The sequence below is a fragment of the Stegastes partitus genome, unplaced genomic scaffold (assembly GCF_000690725.1).
Source record: "Stegastes partitus isolate 25-593 unplaced genomic scaffold, Stegastes_partitus-1.0.2 Scaffold1582, whole genome shotgun sequence".
Classification (NCBI taxonomy): Eukaryota; Metazoa; Chordata; class Actinopteri; family Pomacentridae; genus Stegastes; species Stegastes partitus.
In genome coordinates, this window is record NW_007579313.1 from 11,392 (window position 1) to 14,868 (window position 3,477).

General features: G+C 44.1%; 1 protein-coding gene across 1 annotated transcript in view; it reads right to left on the bottom strand.

The window, feature by feature from the left end:
* Positions 1-439: 439 nt before the first annotated feature.
* Positions 440-3,477, bottom strand: part of LOC103371416 (frizzled-3-like) — a 30,193-nt gene continuing 27,155 nt past the window's right edge. The window contains exons 7-10 of the mRNA XM_008300740.1: positions 2,666-2,814; positions 2,050-2,161; positions 749-912; positions 440-662 (exon numbers count right to left, since the gene is read on the bottom strand). Coding sequence (XP_008298962.1) covers positions 440-662; positions 749-912; positions 2,050-2,161; positions 2,666-2,814 — 648 coding nt within the window. The remainder of the gene's footprint in view (positions 663-748; positions 913-2,049; positions 2,162-2,665; positions 2,815-3,477) is intronic.

Sequence of the window (3,477 nt, forward strand, 5' to 3'; positions counted from 1 at the left end):
GTCTTTCTGCATTTTGTCCGTTTCTGTTTCGTGTCCAGTTCTAGTTTACCAAATCTTTCCCTGAATAATGTCTTGAAGTGACCAAAAGTCTGACGAGGTGGATTTATTCATGCTTGTCAAGCAATCAGGACTAAACCCTCCATTTAAACTGTAATAAAGAAGTAAACAAACTTGTCCAGCTTACAGTGAAACTCAACTGAATCTGCAAGAGATCAGTTGTGTTGACTGACTGAACTGTGTCAGCACGTCTGCTCACAGACGACCAGTAAGGAACGAACACCAAAAAGCTCCACCACAGCACTCTCTGGTACCTTCTCCTCATTCAGAAAAGCAAACGCACACTGAACAGAACGCTGTGTATCTGCTGAGGACAAACCTTCCCTTAAAAGGCAGCGGCAGCGTCCTTACAATAATTTTCCTGTGGAGTTCGTGACACCTCTCAGGCGCTGGTGCCGTCGTTCTCGGCGACTCGGCCGTCGCTCGCTGTGGTTCCGTGGGTGATGAGGGTAGGCGGGGCTTCAGACACGTCTCGCTGGCTGCTGTGCCTTGAGTGGCCGTCGAGCTGATGGAGGCTGCTGTGTGTGGAGAGCGGGTGGTCCAGTCGTGGCATGCTGCCATGGAAACTGCGCTCCTCTGTACCTCGGTAAACCATGGTGTCGCTCCTGAGGGAGGAGGAGACAGAAATGAGAAGGAGAGGAGAAGCAAAGGGGAGGGAGACAGACGGAGGGTCTGGGCTGTGCTGCTGTACCTGTCGTCTCGAGAGCGGCGCAGGCTGCCGTGGTAGCTGGCCTTGCTGTGGGCGCTGCTGGCCTTGCTCCTGGTGGAGGCGGGGTGTCCGTGGTGGGTTCTGACTGGCTCCTCAGGGTCGTCTAGAACGGCCAAGTGGGTGGAGGAGGCGTGGGTGGAGGTGCCCTAAAGACGGATGAGAGGTCAGACAGATGTAACGATGTAACCGGTGACACTGACTGCAGAAAAACATTTGCTGGAATATCAGACACAGAGGCTGATGTGTCTGATGTTTAGATTCTTTATATGTGTTTGCCTAAATCATAGAAAAATATGTGACCCCATGTGCATGAAATCAGTCACATTGCACCTTGAGCTATATCTGAGATAGAACCTGAATTACATTAACACATGATAAAATATTGATTTTGGGTTTATTACTTAGATCAGTTCATTTAGTTGTTTTCTACATGTAGGTAACATATAACAATACAGAGTGTAATAATATTACGCTCCATATTGCTGTCAAATACTGTCAGTGTACATGAGCAGCAACACCAGAAAGAAACCACAGAAATCCCTTGTGTGCTGCGAGCTATGTGTCATTGCCAGCCAATCCTGTCCCGTGATTTGTGTCATGTGGTAGCAACATGCTGCTTTTGTTTAGCTCAAGGCGCAATGTGACTGATTTCATGCAGATGGGTCACATATAACATTTCTCCAAAATAAATTCAAAAACATGTTTGATATCTTCAATCAGAAACATATCTTCTGTTATCTTCAGGGCGGAAAAACTTCAGTTATGTTGTGCCCGAATCAGAAGTCTGGAGTACACAGGTGGTCTACTTTATCCATTAACACAATTTGTAGATATTCAGCAAAAACAGTGCACATTTTAAGCCTTCAGGTTTATGAATTGTTAGACATATTAAAAGCTCTAATACGGAGTATACTAGGAATGACATCTAAATCAGCCTGTTGACATTTATTTGCTAATATTAGCTGATGGTTGCTTAGTAACGTTGTCCCTTACAGATTCCACTGTAGTCTGTAGATGTTAACTTACTCATATTACACAAACTAATGCATCCAAAAGGCTGTGTTTTGTTCAGCTGCAGCCCGTCACTGTACATGTGCTGCAGGTTCATCCAGCAAAAAGATAAGTTCTGCAGCACGTCAGCTTCTCGAATGATGCACATACTTTACGTGGTCAAAGCAGGCAAAAGCGTTTCTGTATTACCTGCTATTAGTGCTACAAGAACCATCCTCATTAAAATGACTTTGTGGTTCATATGCATATTACTGACATGTTTGCAGTCCTACCTGAGTGGATGTCCCTCTGGACTTTCTAATGATGGGGGTGTTGGGTTCACGCAGCAGAGACTGGGCAAAGTCTGGTTGCTCTTGCAGCACCTGGCGAGACTCATTCACTCCACTGCTACAGTGAGAAATGGGTGAGGGAGGGCAGGGGTGGGAGGATTAAGGAGAAGAGACGAGGGGAAGTTGCAGGTAAAAGGGTAACAGGATCCAGACAGAGGAGATTCAAGAGTTAAAAGGGAGGGCGGGGATGTGGAAGGAGGATGCAAGGAGGAGTGCGGAGATAAAGATGGGGAGGTGAGAGAGGCAAGACCAGTGCAACAGAAGAAGATCAGGGAGAGAAGGTTAATGTGCTGTTATTGAGGGTGAGAGGTCACAGATGCAGAGGATATCCACATGTCACCATAGAGACAAACACAGTCATGAATAGATGTTCTGCTGCATGTTTTATAAAATGAAATTCTAAAATTCTCTCTCAAAAAAAAATAAAAATCAAAAATATAACTTGATAAGCAGCACATGTTGTAAACAACTTGGTTTAGTTCAATGTCTGAACAAAGAAAAATCTGTGCATAAAGCTTTAAGTTCTCAAAACAAATACGAATCAAGTGTCTCTTCTTACTCTTTGCGTCTGCGTCCATGCAGGAAGCTGGCCCACTCAAAGCAGGTCTTCTTACTGCCCACCCAGAAAACAGAGGGAATCCCCACCACCAGCATCATCAGGTATTTGATCAGGAACAAAACCATGACTGGTCGGCTGGTCTGCTCAACCTGAGGAGGACAGAAATATGAACGATTAACTCCACAGCCATCAAGTCAACACAACAATAAACAGAGGCTGTAGAGGAGCAAGAGAACAACAACGTAGGCTTTTTCTTACTGTTTAACCCTCTGAACCTAAAGCAACTTCCATTTGTTTTTCTGCCTCTGTCACATTTTACTCACTGTGGGCTCCTTTTTTACTGCATTATGAAGTTCTGCACCTCTAAAGAAAAAGCACAACCATGGCTAGAATAGAGAGAACTCAAAAGTATTTGTTGTGCAGTTAAAGCAATTATGTAATAAATAATAATAATAAAATACAAAGTAAGTTGAATTCTTATTAATTGATATCATTTATTTAAAAAAATAATTAAACAACCAGTACAGCATTTTTCCAAGTGCCCTCACTTGCACTTGGAAACAACTCAAGGGCTGAGTCGACTGTTTGTGCAGTAGAATGTTTCCTCCACATTAACATAGTAAAGCAATAGTAAAAGCTTGGGATGCCACTGAAACTACTTGCACATTAAGCAGACTGAAAATATTCAGCACTGACAAGTGTTTTAGTCCCGTCAGACATTTTGAGAGATGGAAGAGGAGAGGTAATCTTAGGAAAACCCAGCTGCTCCAGCAGCTGAACTGCAGTTGGGCTGAACAGCAACTGCTTTCTCC